Source organism: Entamoeba nuttalli, assembly GCF_000257125.1.
Source record: "Entamoeba nuttalli P19 unplaced genomic scaffold asmbl_5740, whole genome shotgun sequence".
In the NCBI taxonomy this organism is placed as follows: Eukaryota; Evosea; order Mastigamoebida; family Endamoebidae; genus Entamoeba; species Entamoeba nuttalli.
This window is the reverse complement of record NW_008577649.1, coordinates 1-17,069: the sequence shown is the minus strand read 5'-3', so window position 1 is coordinate 17,069 and position 17,069 is coordinate 1. Positions and strand designations below refer to the sequence as shown.

General features: G+C 26.9%; 11 protein-coding genes across 11 annotated transcripts in view; 6 read left to right on the top strand and 5 right to left on the bottom strand.

Moving 5' to 3' along the window:
* Positions 1 to 29, top strand: part of ENU1_137770 (hypothetical protein) — a gene marked incomplete at both ends in the record, with an annotated part of 369 nt that extends 340 nt beyond the window's left edge. Inside the window, one exon of the mRNA XM_008860241.1 lies at positions 1 to 29. This exon is cut by the window's left edge and continues 340 nt beyond it. Coding sequence (XP_008858463.1) covers positions 1 to 29 — 29 coding nt within the window.
* A 960-nt stretch (positions 30 to 989) lies between these two features.
* ENU1_137760 (hypothetical protein) lies at positions 990 to 1,325 on the top strand (the record flags this gene model as incomplete). The annotated part of the gene is made up of 1 exon (XM_008860240.1): positions 990 to 1,325. One exon carries the CDS (start codon positions 990 to 992, stop codon positions 1,323 to 1,325), a length of 336 nt encoding a protein of 111 aa, XP_008858462.1.
* Positions 1,326 to 1,359: 34 nt separating this feature from the next.
* Positions 1,360 to 8,378, bottom strand: ENU1_137750 (dedicator of cytokinesis protein; the record flags this gene model as incomplete). Its single annotated transcript, XM_008860239.1, has 2 exons — positions 1,360 to 8,034; positions 8,085 to 8,378. 2 exons carry the CDS (start codon positions 8,376 to 8,378, stop codon positions 1,360 to 1,362), a joined length of 6,969 nt encoding a protein of 2,322 aa, XP_008858461.1.
* Positions 8,379 to 8,494: 116 nt separating this feature from the next.
* Positions 8,495 to 11,839, bottom strand: ENU1_137740 (hypothetical protein; the record flags this gene model as incomplete). The annotated part of the gene is made up of 1 exon (XM_008860238.1): positions 8,495 to 11,839. The coding sequence occupies one exon, from the start codon at positions 11,837 to 11,839 to the stop codon at positions 8,495 to 8,497; it is 3,345 nt and encodes a 1,114-aa protein (XP_008858460.1).
* A 75-nt stretch (positions 11,840 to 11,914) lies between these two features.
* On the bottom strand, positions 11,915 to 12,517 carry ENU1_137730 (hypothetical protein; the record flags this gene model as incomplete). The annotated part of the gene is made up of 2 exons (XM_008860237.1): positions 12,185 to 12,517; positions 11,915 to 12,137 (listed from the first exon to the last, which is right to left on the bottom strand). The coding sequence occupies exons 1-2, from the start codon at positions 12,487 to 12,489 to the stop codon at positions 11,915 to 11,917; spliced, it is 528 nt and encodes a 175-aa protein (XP_008858459.1). The 5' UTR covers positions 12,490 to 12,517.
* Positions 12,518 to 12,595: 78 nt separating this feature from the next.
* Positions 12,596 to 13,168, top strand: ENU1_137720 (hypothetical protein; the record flags this gene model as incomplete). Its single annotated transcript, XM_008860236.1, has 1 exon — positions 12,596 to 13,168. The coding sequence occupies one exon, from the start codon at positions 12,596 to 12,598 to the stop codon at positions 13,166 to 13,168; it is 573 nt and encodes a 190-aa protein (XP_008858458.1).
* Positions 13,169 to 13,261: 93 nt separating this feature from the next.
* ENU1_137710 (Rap GTPase) lies at positions 13,262 to 13,810 on the top strand (the record flags this gene model as incomplete). The annotated part of the gene is made up of 1 exon (XM_008860235.1): positions 13,262 to 13,810. One exon carries the CDS (start codon positions 13,262 to 13,264, stop codon positions 13,808 to 13,810), a length of 549 nt encoding a protein of 182 aa, XP_008858457.1.
* A 96-nt stretch (positions 13,811 to 13,906) lies between these two features.
* Positions 13,907 to 14,263, bottom strand: ENU1_137700 (hypothetical protein; the record flags this gene model as incomplete). Its single annotated transcript, XM_008860234.1, has 1 exon — positions 13,907 to 14,263. One exon carries the CDS (start codon positions 14,261 to 14,263, stop codon positions 13,907 to 13,909), a length of 357 nt encoding a protein of 118 aa, XP_008858456.1.
* A 76-nt stretch (positions 14,264 to 14,339) lies between these two features.
* Positions 14,340 to 14,738, bottom strand: ENU1_137690 (hypothetical protein; the record flags this gene model as incomplete). Its single annotated transcript, XM_008860233.1, has 1 exon — positions 14,340 to 14,738. The coding sequence occupies one exon, from the start codon at positions 14,736 to 14,738 to the stop codon at positions 14,340 to 14,342; it is 399 nt and encodes a 132-aa protein (XP_008858455.1).
* Positions 14,739 to 14,892: 154 nt separating this feature from the next.
* On the top strand, positions 14,893 to 15,300 carry ENU1_137680 (hypothetical protein; the record flags this gene model as incomplete). Its single annotated transcript, XM_008860232.1, has 1 exon — positions 14,893 to 15,300. One exon carries the CDS (start codon positions 14,893 to 14,895, stop codon positions 15,298 to 15,300), a length of 408 nt encoding a protein of 135 aa, XP_008858454.1.
* A 163-nt stretch (positions 15,301 to 15,463) lies between these two features.
* Positions 15,464 to 16,924, top strand: ENU1_137670 (WD domain, G-beta repeat-containing protein; the record flags this gene model as incomplete). Its single annotated transcript, XM_008860231.1, has 1 exon — positions 15,464 to 16,924. The coding sequence occupies one exon, from the start codon at positions 15,464 to 15,466 to the stop codon at positions 16,922 to 16,924; it is 1,461 nt and encodes a 486-aa protein (XP_008858453.1).
* Positions 16,925 to 17,069: the final 145 nt, after the last annotated feature.

Here is a 17,069-nt window from a genome sequence, read left to right as displayed (position 1 = left end):
GGTGCTTTCCACTTACTTATTTTCTTTAAATTTAAATTTATTTCATTCTTTGTATTATTTAATTAATATATTTCTTATTCAATTACTTAATCATAATCAGATAATAATAAGACATTCAGATATTGTTTTATATTCATATTATTGTTTGTGTATATTTCTGATTTGTTACCTTCAAATAAGTTATTACTATTTGTATTGTCTTTAACCATCTATCTAACTTCTATCATTTTTAGTAGTTACTTTAAATTTTTTTACACATGTTATGGTTATAGTAACAAGTAAATCACAAAACATTACTAATATAAAAAAACAATAGTTATTCATTTTAAATAATAATTGTTTCATTTAAGAAAAAAAGAAGAACTTAAAAATAAGTATTATTTTATGTTTCAAATAAGTTGGACGTTTATTTGTTTTCTTTTTCCTCTTTTTTGTTTAACAACATACATTTCTCTTGATACTGGATTTACACAATGTCATTCTGATTTTAATCAATTAAAAAGGATTGGAATCTATCAATTATTAAATCCTCAGATTATATCTAAAATCTTATTACTTATTATTTTGGTTGTTTGTTCTATTCGTATTACTCGAGGTTTGTTTTATTTTTATAACAAATGGGTTTTCTTATACAATAAATCAATAACTTAGCACGTGCTATTGTAATAATATCTATTATTATTGAATTTTTAAATGCTTATATACTTTTTAGTAGTCTTTATACTTTAATTATAATTAGTAAAATTTATATGAATGATAAAAAATGTTCATTAAATGAAAGTAAATACAATGGTATCAGTGGGCATTATTTTACTTACATTTACTATTTTCAAGTATTAACTCACTTGGTTGATTCTATTTCATTAGAATTAAAAAATCCATTTTTTATGTTTTTTACAACAGAAGTTTTTCAGGTTCAAAGAATTAAATTTTTTGAATTTAACTTCCATCCATTCCAAAAAAGTAAATCGTTTCAAAGTGTATTTGGGATGATACTTTTCTTTGGTTATATATTATTTTCATGGGGAACTCTTTTTGATACATTAATTATTGGATATCATACTCCTCGTCAAGTAATAATTGGAATTGTTTTAGGGATTTTATCGACTTTCTTATATCAGTTATTCATTCTAATACCATTTAAATTTCAAAGCTTATTAAATTCTTTATTTCTTATTATTGTAACAGGTTGTTATTATATATTAACTCATGAAGTTTTAAATGGAATAGAATGTGCAGTAGCTATTACTTCTTTAGTACTTACTGTAGTTATTGAGTATTATAATAATTACCAACATATAAACACTACAACAATGTTAATTTGAACATTAAATCGATTAAAAATTTATTGAGTTATTTTCACAAGATTCCAGCTTCGGTTAAAGTTTTTCTAACTTCTTTTGTTAATTTTTCAAGTTGAAGATAACCTTCTTCCATAACATTTTGAATTTGTGCATTTTCAACTTTCATTTTATTTTTATGAATCATAAGTCCTTCTTTTGAAAGTGCCATAATTCGTTCAATAATTAAAAATAATTCTGCTAATTCATTTTCTTTATATTTATGAATATTTTCTTTTGACAAAAAATATGTTAGATATAATCCAATTCCTCCATTTACATTAGCACTTAAAATACCCATTAATAATCTTTGTAATCCACTTACAGAAGCATTTTTATCTGATTTTAATTTACAGATATCATTATTAAGTCCTTGAATCATCATATCGACATCTGCAATACCAGTTTCTACTGGAGATAATGTTATTTCAGTTTTCTTAATAACAGCTTCTCTTTCCATAACTGATGGGAAATATCTATACGTTGTAATAATTCTTCTTGTTTTTACTACTTCTGCACCTTTTCCTTTAGCAATTTCATTTACAAATGTATTACATTTAACAAAGTCATTACTTACTCTTCCATCAACAAAACATTTAACATTATTTAATATAATTACAGGTTTATCTCCATTTGGATCAATTTGTTCTTTTTCAGCTTCAGCTTCAGACATAACAATAGCACCTGAAGTTTTATGTAAAGTCTCTAAATATTGTTTAAATTCAACTAACTTTTGTTTACTCATATAAATATATTCATTATCACAATCTAAAATTATTTCACGAGAATCAGTACTTGACACACTATCATTATCATTTACTGTCTTTTGTTTTATTGAAGATAAAGCTTTTTGTGAATCGACAATATTAAAAATTTCATTAGTATCATTATCACGATTTTTAAATATTTTACCAAGGAATCTTACTGAATAAAAATAAAATGGTAATGAAATAGTTGTTCTCATTTCATAATACATTTTATGAATCATTTTATGTTTCTCTGCTAATGCATTGTACTCATGGTTATTTGCAAAATATGGAATTATAAAATTACATAATGCAATTGCAAATTTCCTATGATCAGCTTTCTCAAACATTTCAATAGCATCATCAACTGCTGAAACAAATGAATTAGTGTTATCATCAAGGACAGTTGATGATAGTCCAACAGATGAAGTTTTGTAATGAAGAAAATCTTCAGTAATTTCTCTTAAATAACTTTCTTTAAGAATTATACCACTTGGCTCAATAATAGCTTTATAAATAAAATAAATTTCATGAACAGCAGCAACTCCAGCTTCCATATAATTTTCTAATTCTTTTTGTTTCATATAAATTGTATTATACCATTTTAAATGGAAATAAGGTGATTCCATTGAATTATCTGCAATACTTAAATATTTTTCCATAACAACATCATTACCATAATTCTTTTCTTCTAATTCATTTAGTTTTTGTAATTCACATAAAATACTATTTGTTTGTCCTTCTAAAATCTTTAATTCAGAAATAAATTGATCACTTGAACTTTCTTCTTTCTTTTCCATTGGAGTTTTCTTTCCAAATCCTTTAAGTAAAGAAGAATATCCTTTCTTCGTCTCTTTTAATTTTTGAAGGATTTTAAAATCATCATCACTTATAACATCAACAACATTAGAATCTATCTTTTCTAATTCTATAATTCTTTCACATGCTTTTGATACATCCTCTTGATAATCATCTCCCATTTGAATTAGTTGTATAACTCTTTGTAATAATTTTTTATATTCTGTTTCTCGTTGTTCTCTATCTGTTTCTTTTTGGTATATATCTTGCATTTCTTGAATTTTTCTTGCCAATGAACTCTTCCAATTATCTTTTTCAACATATTGTTTAAATAACTCATCAAACATATATTTCTTTTGTTGTTTATTCTCAGCATCTCCATATTCTGTTTTAACAAATTGACTCATTTTTTCAATACTAGTAAATTGTTTCATTAACTCATTTGCAACAAGTATTCTTTGTGGTAATTCTGAAACACATTCTACTGGAAAATGAATAGTTTCATTTACTTCAATACACCATGCACAAATTTTTATTAATTGCTCTGATGCTGCAAATTCAGCATAAATATCTTCTTTATGAATAATTTCATTTTTATTTAATCCATCTAATATTGTTTGTATTTCAATTAATTCATTTAATAATGAAACAGCTTTTGGAAGAATAGTTTCCCATTGAACAAAAACAGTTTCCCATCCTGGCATTCCATTACATTGAAGATCTTCTTCTTTCATTTGGCGGTGTCTTCTATCAATATTGTCTTGCATTAATCTATATTGTTGAAGGGTATATTCAGCAACTTCAAGTAATGTTCCTTTTGTTTCAGCATCATTTTTAATTTTTTTATATTCTTCAGCAATTTCTAATCTATTTTTTTCTTGTTTTTCAATGAAATTCATTGCTTGTTCGTGTGTAGAATTTTTTGTAGATGATTCTGCTTGTAATCCTTTTAATCGAATTTTATTTAAATCAACAACCATTTGCATTGCAATCATTAAATTTCTTTGGGACAAATCAAATTTACTTCCAAGCTTTTCAATTTGTTTTATTAAATCAATTAATGTAGTTGTTTGTTTTTGTAATGACACTTGCATATTATTTAATGAATCTATATCAACATCTTCTTTTGTAAGTAATGCAGTTGCATCTCTCATACTAACCATCCATTCAGAAGCTAAATCCGATGCTTTACGTTCAAGAATAAATCCTTGATCCTCTTGTTCAACTAATGGAATAACTTCAGTACATAATTTGTTAATTTGGTTGAGTACTTTACTATTTTCTGTCCATATTTCTTTTAAATACTCTAGTCCTCTTAATACACATCTTCTTTTACCAACTGACTGAATTTCTTTTTGAATAGAATTAACTAGTCTTAACTTCTCTTCATCACTAAACTTAATCCATGTATCTAATTGTGAATCAATCATCTTATTTGACTCAATTACTTGAGTTTGGTCAATAGAAAGTCGTTTCTTTGAAGCAAAATCTTCTTTTGCCCATTTTCCTAATAATTCAATTGCTTTATGAATAAACCTATCAGAGCCTTCATTATTAACAGAAGAAATTGATTCATTTGAATGAAGATGAAGATCAAATAAACTACTAATAATATGAATTTGAGTAATTCGTGTAGACTTATCATTTCTCTCATAATCCTTTTTTGTAAATAAATAGAGAGTAGCAATAGCCTCTTGTCTTAGTGGAGCAATTTTCTTAGTACATAAACAAATTAATCCATTAACAATATCAAAAGCAAGCCTCGAATTACTCTGGAATAAAAACTCTGTTTTTTCTCGAATAATAAAACGAATATAAGAAAGGAATAATGGATAATATGTATTTGTCATACACGTATTAAACAATGACTTTCCTAATACATAAAAAAGTATAGAAACAACAGGAAGGTCATCCCGAGTAAAATACATTTTAAAAATAGTGTCGACAATTTCTAATGCAACCAAATTAACGTTGTCAATAATCATTTCATTACCAAGTAATAAATCACACGAACTAGTTAATGAATAGACATAAGGAATAGTTCCTAAGTCTTTACCTTCACATAATTCATCTCTACTCTTTCTAAACATATCTGCAAATTCATTCATAAGAAAAGTTTTATTGTTTTTTAATGAACCAATAACATTAAGTCCATCTTTAGTAACAGTCAATATAGTTTTGAGTAAAGACTGATTTGTTTTTCTAATTAAATCAGAAAGTGTTTGATGTGATAGATTTTTAAATACCCAGAAGAATAATAAATAAAGTATTTGTAAATAATTTCCTGAAATTTCTGGTGATTGTTCTAACACTACTTCAGAAGAATTTGTTGTACTAATATCATCCACTTGGGTATGAGTAGTGACCACTGTTTGAGCTCTATGCCATCTACTTACCATTCTTTTATACTCAATACAAACATAATTTACATAACTAAAGTACATTTCAGCAATACATGATCGTTCTTCTTCACTCCATCCTCTATAAGTATCCATTTTAATGATTTGCTCAGCTAAAACCATCAATGCATATTTACAAACGCTATCATCTCTTGCCATTGAATCAGTTAAATGTTGAACAGTAAATTCAACAAAATAATGTTTATTGAAAATATTTTCAATAAATTTAGCACAAGATGTCATTGGTGAAATGGTAGGAACATTAATTTCATAAAAATATACAAATTGATGTAAATCTCTAATAAAATCAATCTTTAACAATTGAATAATTTTCCAAGATTCATCACTTTCATTACCATATTTACTGTTTTTAGGATTAAATAATGTTGCACTTTTCTTTTCATAAAAACATGAAAGAGTATTAATATAAGATTCTAATGCTTCCATTGTAGTTGTTCTTGAATAAAATCTCAATAAATCTTTTAAAAATTGACCTATAATATAATTCACATAATTTAAATAAGAATATCTTTTAGATTGAACTGATTTTCTAATAAAAATAGCTAATTGTTCAAATAGATTAATTAATTCAGTTTTAAATTGTGTTGATATTTGTGAATATTGAATAGCAATTAATTGAAATCTATTTTCTTTTTCAAAAAGGTCTTCTTTTTGCATCCAAAACAATAATGATTTTATTATAATTTTTAAAAAGAAGTTAAGATGTTTTGCAATACTGACATGAATACCATTTACTGAAAGTGTTGCGACTAATGACCTTGTTAAAGAATCAAATATCATTTCTTTTTGAGGTTGAGTAAAGTCTTCTTTAAATTGTTCTTTTACAAAAGACTCTTTTAAAGAGTCATCTTCTACAGCATCCATTAAATGAAGCATTGATAATACCAAATTTTTTCCAGACTCGATATTAGATATTTCATTATTAAATAATTGTAACATTAATTTCATTAATAATGGGAATGAATGAATTAATTGATTTTTATATGGTTGATTCTTTTTAAGTTGAGAGAATAATTCTAAAACATTATCAATACTTTTAAAAGAATTAGTGTCAACTGAACGAATTAATTTATATACGGTTTCATCTTGAACCATAAATTGAGTAAGAAAATTAAGACGAACATGTAAAATCATTTTTTTTGTATCAGGTAATTTTTTAGCATTTAAATATGATTCCATTATTGGTCCTTTAAATAATTCAATTTTATAAACATCATTTTGAATTAAATGACCATGTTCAAATAATGGAAGAAATCCAAATCGAGTTTCTTTAGTATTTGGGTCTTCTTCAAAAACATCATCAACAATAAATAATAAATGATGTGAGTCATTAATATTTAAAGGTAATTTTAATTTTGCTTCATCAAAGTAAATATTATTTTTTGAATAAGGAGCGGCTGTTGTAAAACTTTTATCAAAAGGTCTGCCTGGAAGAATAGGATAAAATACTTCTAAACTTTTTGATTCAGGAATTGTTTGAGTATCTTGTAAATATATTTTAACAACTGCACTATTAAATTTTTTCTTTAATGAAAATGAAGATGAAGTAACTTTTAATGGATAAATAAATAAATTGTGAGAAAAATGATTTTCTCTCATTTCTAATGGTTGAAGAATACGAGTTGAATTTTCAGTAACTTCATTTTCTGAAATTCCATGATCATTCCAATCAACTATATTTTCCATTTCTTCAAGACTAATTTGTGTTATTTTCATTTTCCATTCTCCATTAATTTGTTTTGATTTAACAGACGGAGAAAATAACGTTGCTATATCTTCTTCTTTTTCCATTTTTAATTGACAAAAACCTAATCTTGGTGCAACACTTAACTTCCCATCATTTGAAAATTTAAAATCTGCAAATCCAACACAAACATATTGTAAATACATATTATCCATTATAAACTTTTTTACTTCTCTTGGTTTTATATTTTTCTTTTCTGTAAAATAAAGCTCTCTTTGAAATAAATCAGCTTCAGCATTTTTATAAATTGTTAAAACCCCTTTTAATTCATGATTACTATATTTATTTACTTCTAATGGAAGAATAAATTTATTAACGTCTCTTTGTGTATCTTTAGCAGTAATCCATTGTCCAGAAACTCTAACGTCAGAATTATTAATATCAACTCTAAAACTTTCTGTTATTTTTATAAATTTTTTTTCATGTTCATTATAATCATATACAGCAAAATATCCATATAATGGCTCTATAAATCCTTTTGCTGATGTACATACTCCAAATTGAATATCGGTAATTTGACACAAATAATATGAAACAACATCATACGTTATTGGTTTAATAGGTGTAATATTTAATTTAGTTTGAGTTCTTACCATATCAAATAATGATTCTCTTAATGTTCTTCTATCTTCAATACAATTATCATTATTTAATAATGAAATTGAGACTTCATTTGCAATAGTTTCATCTCCATCAAAATTAACATAATGTGATTCAAAAGGTTTTGGAGGTTCAAATACTACTTTCTTCATTACAACATTAGTTAAATCAGCAAATAATATATCTATAAACATTTTTACTACAGAATCATTTTCTATTGATGAGATTCCTTCAATATATTTTAAATGACTTTGTTCTGGTCTTTTTTTTGTTACAAAAGTTATATCTTTAGGACTTAAAATATTAGAAAAATAAGGAATTCGATCTTTATCTTCAAGAAGTTGTGATTCAAATAATACCGAACATTGATTTCTTTCATTACTTTTCTATTCATTTAATAAATTTTGTTTAATAAAATAAAGTCTTTTAAACAAACTTCTTTCAAGCTGTTTTTATTAGTTTCAATATAGTCATTAAGTTGTGCAAAATCTGTAAATGGTAATCTAAAGTTATATTGTAATATTTCAGAAAGTATTTTTTTAATATCTTCTTGAGACAAATATAGTCCTTTTTCTTTTGCAAAATATCTTCTTAATTGTTCTGTATTTAATTCACTTACACATTCAGTATCATAACAATTAAAAATTTTTCTGAGCTGAGCTGTCTTTTCAACGTCAGCTACTGTTCGACGTTTATATCTAATATCAGACAGACCAGGTGATAAACTCATTATTTTACAATTATTTTTTTTAGTTTAATTTATTTTTTTCTTAATTTTTTTTTCTCTTTAAAAAAAATTTTTTATTAACCATTTTACTTTTATTATTTTTTTATTTTAAAAGAAATTTAATTAATTGAAGAACGTTCAAGTTCTCTTTCTTTTCTTTCTTTCTTGTCTGTTTTGTCTTTCTCTTTATCTTCTTTCTTTTTCTTGCTAAATAAACTAAGTTTGAATGAATGACCTTTCTTCTTCGTGTCAGAATCTGTTGGTTCAGCTTTTGCTGGCTTTGGAGTTGCTTTTCTAGTAAGGAAATTGCCTCTTTGTTCTTTCTTTTCGGTTTTAACAATCTCAACACAAAATTGAAGATTTGATGAATTGACATTTTGCATTGTTTCTGATGACAAAAGACAATGAACTTCTGCTCGTGGATTTTGAACATCAACAAATAGATTTAATGATCTAATATATTCACTTCTCTTATAAATTGGATTTGTTGTTGGTGCAAGATAAACTGGTCTTGAATAATTCAAAGCAGCATGTCTTATAAGTCCTGGTAAGGATGCTGGAGAAACAAGCTGTTCTTTAACTAAAACACCACAAGGAGAATTAGTCATAACTCTGAGAACATCAGATTGAGTTGGAAGAATAATAATAGTAAATTTACCCTCAATAGTTTCAATTTCAGTGTCATATGGAGAAGAATTCCAAAATACAACGATGTTATCTGCATCAACAGCCTCTTCTTCATTTAATCCACCAAGGGTATTAATATGGAATACCATTTCAGCTTCTTCATTTGAATAATACATGAATTTTTGATCACCTCCAGCGTATAACCCACTAAATCCTTTGTGTGTTTGAGGGTCAACAATATGTCCTAATCCACGAATAACAGAATTATAAATTGGAGATGGTTCAGATGAGTCAGGACCGTATAGAATAGTAACACCAATCAAATTTCTTGTTGGAAGTACATCCAGTTCCAATAAGCTAGTGATCAAATCATCACTTAAACCTAATGGATGAAGCTTTTCTCCAGATAAATCAACCAATCCAAGTGCCCCTATAAGGGTTCTTGAAATAATAGCCTTACAGCAAAGATTAGTATTGTAAAGAGCAGATGCAGTGAGAACGTCTTCATTTTGAGCTACATGAGGAACATTATTGCATGCATTTTCTGCAGTAACTATTTTATCTAATGAAACTGTATTAAATTCTTCAAGCCATGAAACTGGTATTTCACTTTCTTTCATAATTTCATCATTTCCCTTTGTTAACACACCATTAATAACTGTTTTTTTGTTTTCATCATGAGTTAAGTGTACATAACGAGCGGTCTTACCATATTTTGTTCTAATAATAACAATAGCACTTCCTTTTTCCCAAGGAAGTTCAGCAACTGTAATTACAGCTTGGTCTTTGTAAACAAATATTTTCATAAATTCATCAAAGGCTTGAATTTGATGATCATTATATGCATTCATAAGAATTACTTCATTCATCTCTTCGAAATAATCAACAACATCAATTTGTAATGAGGAAAGTAATGACTGAGGGAAAGTATAATTCTCTAATGAAGCTCTTTTTTGTTGGTCATTAAACCAAGCACATATCTGACTACATAGTCCAATAACTTTTAACAATGTGTCTTGTTGAATAAATGAATAACAAGCACCAAAGTAAATTGAATATACTTGTAAGAAATCATCAATAATTGGAGATGATTTATAATATGTTTCAATGAATGAATGAATTATCATCAGTAAGTCTAATAAGACTTTATGCTCTCCTACTTCTACTAACACAGTTTTTAATACTCTCATCATTTCAGTAAATGACTCATGTAATCTTTTTTCTACTAAAGCACCAACAAATTTATAAATATTTTTTTCAAGAACTGGAATAAATTGCTCTACAATAGTTGACCCATCCCTTGGAACAATATCATTGAAGAATCTAGAAAGTAACACAAACATATCTTTCAAATTAACTGGATTTGTTTCTGTTTGTAAGAAAACTTCACAAATAGCTAAAAACTGTTTTGAAAAATTACTGAAACAAAAAATAGTATCTGTTCCAACTTCATGACAAGCAATTTCTTGTCGTTGTTTTGAGAATGAAAGATGTATTAGTCCAAGTAATTCAATGCAACTTGTCCTTGTATCTAAACTTCCAGGATCAACCATATTTGAAATTCTTTCAGCTGCTTTTATAATTGAAGGATAAATAATTTCTTGTGAAGGGAATGATAATAAAAGAAGTTTGTTAAGTATTTTAATACCAGACAAAATGATCTTTCCATTTCTTGATAATATAGCCTCACTCATTACCTCATATAGTATTGACAAATTTTCTGGTCTGAATGTAGTTCTTGCAGTAGTTACTCCAAATACTGTTCCTATAGTAGTTACAGCAACATTAACTGCAAGTTCATATCTTATATGATCAAGACAAAGAACAACTTGTGCAAGTGGTTCTCCAAATAACTTAATTATGGTATTTCCGTCTGGTGCATTTGGATATCTTCCATCTTTATAACACTCAATCATATTTTTTACAAATAATGAAATACCATCAGTAATAACTAATACAACTGCTGCGTCTTGTAACTGTGCAGGAGTACCACATAAATGAATAAATCGAATCCATGTTTTTAAGAAGTATTTTAAAGTATAGTGAGCATCTATTTGTACTTTTTCATTTGTAAGTACTAAATTAACGTCATTTTGTTTTGACTCTACAGCAGCTAGGAAAGTTTTTTGTAAGCGTAATGTTATATCAACCCATGCTAATGCCACTTCTTTTGTTTTAGCCCAAACTTTATGACATTCTTGGAAAACACCCCATAATTCTTCATCTGCTTCCCCATAATTAAGCCAAACCTCATAAACTGCATGAATTAATTTTTCGGCAATATAAGAAATAATTACATTTTGTGAATTTACATGTTGTTTACCACAAACATCTTGCATACAACCTAATAAACAACATACTAACTGTCTAGACATATCACTTCCAGGTTTGTATCGTGTTCCAATAGCTCTTAAAATAGAAATTGCTCTTAAACATAATTCAGCATATCCATTAAGACTTTCAGCACTTCCACTTCTCTGATACAATAAATTAGTGAGTTGGGCCATAGCAATTCTATCATAATGATCTCTCATTTCTTCAATTGGAGTTGGTACATTTTGTAAATTGATAAACCACTCTTCATATAAAGAGATACAATGTGCAATAGTTTTATGATCATCAACAGGGAGGGTAAATCCACACCCAATAACCTCCATTACCCATTTACAATGGTCATGAGTACATAATTTGCTTTGAAATTCTTGTAAATTTGATATAATTTCTAATGAAACACTTTGAACAATAATTCTTTGAATTTCTACTTTAAACATACGAACAATATCAGTGTTTAAATCAATTTGCATTAAATTTAATTCTCCCAATGTTGGTGAAAACATAGTAGATTTTATAAAATTTTTAAGTTCTTTTTAATAAATTTTATTTTTTGTTAATTAAAATGTTATAAAAACCAATCAATCATCATCTATTCCATTTTTCATTTCTAATAATCGTTTTTCGCCTTCGTCAATACTTACTTCACTGTTTCTTGGCTTTATATCATCTTCTAAAAAGCTTGCTGTTAATCCTTCATCACCAAAACGTTTTGTATATTTTTCAACTTCTTCTCTAACACGAGATGCTGCACGTTCTTTATCATTATCAATAGAATCAACAATGTTTTGTTTTTTATTTTCTCTACACGTTAATGCCTTCTACAAAGCATTTCATTCTAAAAAACAAACACTAAGTCATAACTAAACGCTGATTTTCTATTTAATGCAAATCGTTTATTACAAATTAATAATGATGTTGTTTCACCAATTGTTTGTAAACGTGCAGTAGAGCTTGTTCCTTTAAAACAAATTGGAGGTCTCGAAAGGAAATCCATTCTTCTCTTTGGTTTTGTTTGTTCTAAATACTTAAGATCATCTAAAGGATCAAATTCAATAGGATAGTCTTGAGGAATTCTTATTCTTACATTTCTACATCCATTTGTTTTTGTGTTATATGCTCTAAATACTATTTCAATGAAGTCTTGTTGTTGCATGAAAGAAAAGAAATTGTATTGAGTTTTAAAAATTCATTGAACTTACAAAAATAAAAATCTAAAAAACAAATAAGAAAAATAAAAAAAGAAAATCTTATAATTCATAATGTTGTTGTTCTTTGCAATCATTGTCCTTTCTAATGGTATTATTACTCCTACAACTACCCCTGCACAACCTAATGTGACTTCTTCTAATAATACTGTTCCTGTTAACAATACCATTAATAATACTACTACTCCTGTTAATACCACAAAAACAATTAATCCAATTCAAATGGCTATTAACAAAATAAAGAAAGATGTAGCTTCATCAAATAAAACAGTTAAACCTTCAGAAATTAAGGAACAAACAAAAAAATCACTTGATGATTTAAAAAAGAAGAAGTTTGAAGTAGAAGCAAAAAAAATAGCTGTTGGTAAGGCAGAAAAAATTAATGAAAAGAATAAAAATAAAGAACGAAAGGTTCGTGAATTAAAACAATTACGAGAAAAACAAAAAAAATTGGAAGGATTTAATAAAAGAATTCAAACTGAACAAATGAGGGACTATTTAAAGGAAAAAGAAATTATCAAAAAGAGATATAGAAAACAAATTAAACAATTGTATAGCGATATGACTACTCAAACTGTTGATTATCCTTCTAAATTTGCAAAAGAAATTAAAAAAATTATTGGTTAATTCAAATAACATTTTTTATAATTTATTTGATATTTTTATGTTATATTAGAATATTATATTATCACTAAGACTGAGAACTTATTTATTTAATTAATGAACTCAACAATAAAAAGAATATCTGTTGTTCTTTTAGGTGATCATGGTGTTGGAAAAAGTAGTGTAGCTATACGATTTGCAACAAATGTATTTATGTCTGAATATTCAATACATCCTAAACAGATACAAGTTTCCAGAGTTTCAGTTGATGGAACTGATTATGACATTGGTGTTATTGATACAAATGCAACAATGACAATTCAAAACGATGATCTAATAATGAAAGGAGATGCATTTGTTGTCATGTATTCTGTCACAAACAAAAATTCTTTTCTTCATTTACCATTATACTTAAATCGTATTTATGAATTACGAAAAGACCATTCTAAAACAATCCCTATTATTATTGTTGGTAATAAATGTGATGAAAAACAACGTGAAGTCATTTATGAGTCAGGACAATTATTTTCAGATTCAATCTCATGCTTATTTATGGAAACGTCAGCATTAGATTATACAAATATTAATCACTTATTTGACATAATTATTAGGGAATGGGTTTCATTTCATCCGGTAGAGAATAATACTTCATGTGTGGTTGCTTAAAACAATGAGTTTTTAACTAATTTATTAACACTGTATTAACTATTGACTCTTTTATTTTAATAAAAAAATTAAAAACATTCACAAAAGAAAAATCAATTAATGGCAACAGTCACAATCAAAAGGGCATAATGGTGTATTTCCCCCAAATTTATTTTTGTCAAGTCCAAGTTCTTCAAGGGTGTAAATACGATATCCTTCTTCAGTTCTTCTAATTTTTTTCTTTCCACCCTTTTCTTCTTTTTTTCTAGCTTTTTCTTCTTCTTCTTTTTGTTTTTCTGCAGCAGCTTTTCTTTGCTTTACTTTCAATTCACTGAAAATATCATCAATATCACTTTTAGCTTCTCCTTTCTGTTGACTTTTTAGTGGTGTTGTTTTTTTAGGTTTTGTTTCTTTGAGTGAATCTTTAGTGATTTCAGTTTGAAAAGAAACTACTCTAGATGATTTAGTTCTCATTATGAAAATAAGATTTTTTTTCTGAGAATGAAAAAAAAAGATAAACCCTTTTTCATTCTTAAACAAAAAAGTAAATTTAGTGGAATTGTAATGCTTTTGATTGTTTGATATATTGGAATGGGATATAGCCAAAGGCATAAACACATACACCAAATAAGGCGACTGAAGTTACTCCAGAAGTTATTTTTTTAACTAGTGGCTTTTGCATAAAAGAAACAATTATTTTTGAAGGAGTAATGAAGAGATAAATAGAAAGGTCAATAGTTTGCTGAATTTTTTCTTTAACCCAAAGAGCAGTTTTAACTATAATGACTAATGGGAATTTTTGCCAATTGTTTTGTGTGGTTGTTGTATGAATTGGTTCAATATCAATTGGTTCATCATCATCATTATTTTCTTGAATTTTTACAACATCCTCTTTCTCCTCTTTTGGTTGTTCTTCTTGGATAATAACAGGCTTTTCAGAGTCACTCATTAAACTGAATAATTAACAGTGATAAGAATCTCTTAAGATTTGATTTTTCTAAAAAGATTCAGTTTTTTGAAGTATAGAAAAACATTTTTTTAAATAACAAAAATAAAAGTAAAATAAATTTAAAAAAAGAACTTAAAAATAATTGTATTGAGAAATGGCTGAATATATTGATATGGATGTAGATGATGTTTTATCTTTTGAAGCTAGATCAGGAAGTACTAGTATGGGACTTCCATTAATTATCGAATCATTTTTAGCAAGTTGTTCTGCATTAACTGGAATTGTTATATTGCATACTGAAAAAACAAATTCGTATTGTAAAGCATATGCACTTCAATCAATCTTCTTATTCGCTGTTTTTTTTATAGTTTCATTACCATTTTTGATTTTATGTCTTGCTGTTGGTCATGCATTCCAAACAGTATATTTACTTCTTCTTTTCAGTTATATTGTAATCAAATTATTCTTTGTTGTAATGGCTGTACTAAGATCAAAGTCTGAATCATTTATCGGTATTCCTGGTCTTGCTACATGGATTTATTCAACTGCCGCTCGTTATTAATAACAAAATATTTTACAATTCCCAATCTTTTTTTTTTGTTTTATAAAAACAAAAAATAATAATAAATAACATAAAATATTTGCTTGAAAGAAATATAAATAAAGTGAAAATAAAAAGGGTTTTAATAGGTTTTTTCTATTTCTTAAATAGACAATAATTGTTCATGAGAAGAGCTCAATTCACATTGTTTAAAGCACCTCATGAAAAAAGAGATAATGAATTAGAGGGAAAGTATTGGGATGATTTTACACCTGTTTCTTCTTATACATATCCTTCTCCTAAATGTATTAGATTTTCTCCTTCTCAAAAACAAACATTTGCCGTATGTAGTGGAATGAATGTGTTTGTTCATTCAAGTACAGAAAGTCAACCTAAAGTAATTACTCGACATAAAGATTTTGTTTATACTTGTGAATATAGAAATGATGGAGCCTTAATCAGTACTGGATGTGCAGATGGTAAAGTACGTGTATTTGATTCAACTAATAAAACATTACTAAGGACATTGTCTGGTCATTCTGCTGCAGTAAGAACTGTTTGTTGGGGTAAAGAAATGTTATATTCTAGTGGAGATGATATGGTAGTTAAAGCATGGGACTTTACTACTAAGTCAGTCATTGGTTCATATACCAATCATACAGATTCTGTTCGTTCTATAGTTCAATGTCCAACAAATCCATTTCTTATTGCGTCTGGATCCTATGATCATACAGTCGTTTTGTATGATACACGTTCAAAGAATTCAATTAATGTATTTAAACATAAAAATCCAGTCGAAGATATTGTATTTCATCCTGTTGGTACTTTAATTGCTGTTGCTAATGGACAAATGATAACAGTATGGGATTCTACTACAGGTTCACAAATTTCAGATTATAGTTATCATACAAACCTTGTAACTAATATTCTTTTTGATACTGATGGGAATAGATTATTCTCTTCATCATTAGACTGTTCAATTAATGTTTATGAAACAACAAATTATAGTAAATTACATAATATTGTCTATCCATCACCAATTCTTTCATTTGATATGAACAAAGACTCTACTGCTTTTTCTGTAGGACTAACAAATGGAGAAGTTATTTTATTTGCAAAACAACAACCACAACAAACAGAGAATCATGCTGCCTCATCAGCAAAATATTTCTTCCAAGGTAAAACCCAAACATCAGAAGAAAAAAAAGAACCAGAAATTAATAAAACTCAAAGCGACATTTCTGTAAATATCAGAAAATTTGATTATGATGATGCTCTTGATAAAGCATTAGCAACAAAAGATGAAACTATTATTATTTCTGTTATAAGAGAAATTTTATATAGAAATGGGTTGAAAATTGCATTATCCCGTCGTGATGAAAATACATTAGAGCCTTTAATGACATTCTTAATAAATACCCTTCCAAGCCCATTACATACTAAAATTCTTGTTGAAGTTATGTCTCAATTATTAGACTTATATGCTCAAGACCTTGGTAAAAGTGTTGTTTTTGATGAAATGTTCTTTAAAATGCAAAAAAGACTCGAAAAAGAAATTCAACTAAATAAAAATATGCAACAACTTCTTGGTCAAATTGATTTAATTATTGGAGCTGCGGATTGTGCTAGAAGTAAAAGTGATTGAGTTAGATTTTTGTCATTGTTTATTCTTTTTTATCTTTAACTTTCTCACTTTTCATATTTTCTAATCTTCTTGAAAACTTAATTTAAGAGAGTATAAAAAATTTAAAAAGACATAAATAAATAAAATATTTTTTCAAAGACAAAAA